Source organism: Capsicum annuum, unplaced genomic scaffold, assembly GCF_002878395.1.
Source record: "Capsicum annuum cultivar UCD-10X-F1 unplaced genomic scaffold, UCD10Xv1.1 ctg67177, whole genome shotgun sequence".
NCBI classification, from domain to species: domain Eukaryota; kingdom Viridiplantae; phylum Streptophyta; class Magnoliopsida; order Solanales; family Solanaceae; genus Capsicum; species Capsicum annuum.
In genome coordinates, this window is record NW_025876606.1 from 1 (window position 1) to 1,437 (window position 1,437).

The window sequence follows — 1,437 nt, forward strand, 5'->3', positions numbered from 1 at the left end:
CGTTTGGTCCACGCTTTTCAATATGCATGTTGTTTTCATAACGCATAGAGGAAGCTTTAGTGCCTATGATGTCTTCTTGTTGGTGTTTTGTACACGCTTTTCAATTCGCACGCATTTTCATAACGGGCTCTATATTTGATGAGACAGAAGATATTTTGAATAAAATTCTGACTCCGCTACAGCGTTTGTCTATGTATTACTCTTGATGATTTTGATTCAAAATTGCAGGAGGTGTGACATCTATGGATGAATTCTTGCTCAAATTTTTCCCAAATGTGTATCACAAGGAGAAGTCTATGAAAAATGGGGGAAGCCAATACTGCAAATTTAGTGATCATTTGTTGCAGCTCTTCACTTCATCACTATATGTAGCAGCATTGGTTTCGTCATTTGGAGCATCAATAACCACGAAGGCGCTTGGTCGCAAGATCTCCATGCTTATCGGTGGTCTAATTTTCCTAATAGGCGCTATCCTCAATGGTGTGGCGATGAATCTTGGCGTTCTCATCCTTGGTCGGCTTCTACTTGGTGTTGGCATTGGTTATGCCAATCAGTCGGTACCAGTTTACCTATCGGAAATGGCACCAGCTAAGCTGAGAGGAGCGCTCAACGTGTGTTTCCAAATGGCGGTCACAATTGGCATATTGATTGCAAATTTGGTAAACTATGGTACCGCTACCATGAAGAAAAACGGATGGAGAGTGTCCCTTGTGCTCGCAGCTGTACCTGCTATTATCATGACCGTAGGAACTGTTTTCCTACCGGACACACCTAATTCATTAATCGACAGAGGACAGAAAGAGCAAGCGAAAGCCATGTTGCAAAAGATACGCGGAACAAGCAACGTGGACAATGAATTCGAGGACCTTGTCATAGCAAGTGACCTGTCTAAACAGGTTGCAAGTCCATGGGGTAACATAATGCAACGCAGATACAGACCACAATTGACAGTTGCTATCCTGATTCCGTTCTTCCAACAACTCACCGGCATCAATGTCATCAATTTCTACGCCCCCGTCCTGTTCAAAACACTCGGATTTGGAGACGGGGCTGCCTTGATGACAGCTGTCATCACCGGAGTTGTCAATGTTGTCGCCACACTTGTCGCCATTTTCACTGTCGACAAATTTGGTAGGAGAGGCTTGTTCCTCGTCGGTGGCACCCTCATGCTTGTCTGCCAGGTAACATTTACTTCGCAAAATCTGCCTACACTATTAGGATTAGCTCGTTAGTAGTTGATCGCCCTCGGAAACAACAAGTTCTAGTCAACAGAATATTACTGTAAAAGTTACTACTCACGTACATGTCTACCAGGTTAACCTGCAATTAGCGTAGCCACATACAGCGAAGAGTGATCAGTTAAACAACCTATACTGTATATACAACAACAACAACAATATACCCAGTGTATTCTCACAAAGTTGGATCTCGAGAGGG

The 1,437-nt window shown here is 43.6% G+C and overlaps 1 protein-coding gene across 1 annotated transcript; it reads left to right on the top strand.

The window, feature by feature from the left end:
• Positions 1–225: 225 nt before the first annotated feature.
• Positions 226–1,181, top strand: LOC124893926 (sugar transport protein 10-like; the record flags this gene model as incomplete). Its single annotated transcript, XM_047404752.1, is given in 1 exon segment — positions 226–1,181. A coding segment is annotated over 1 exon segment (956 nt), but the record flags the coding sequence as incomplete, so codon positions are not given.
• Positions 1,182–1,437: the final 256 nt, after the last annotated feature.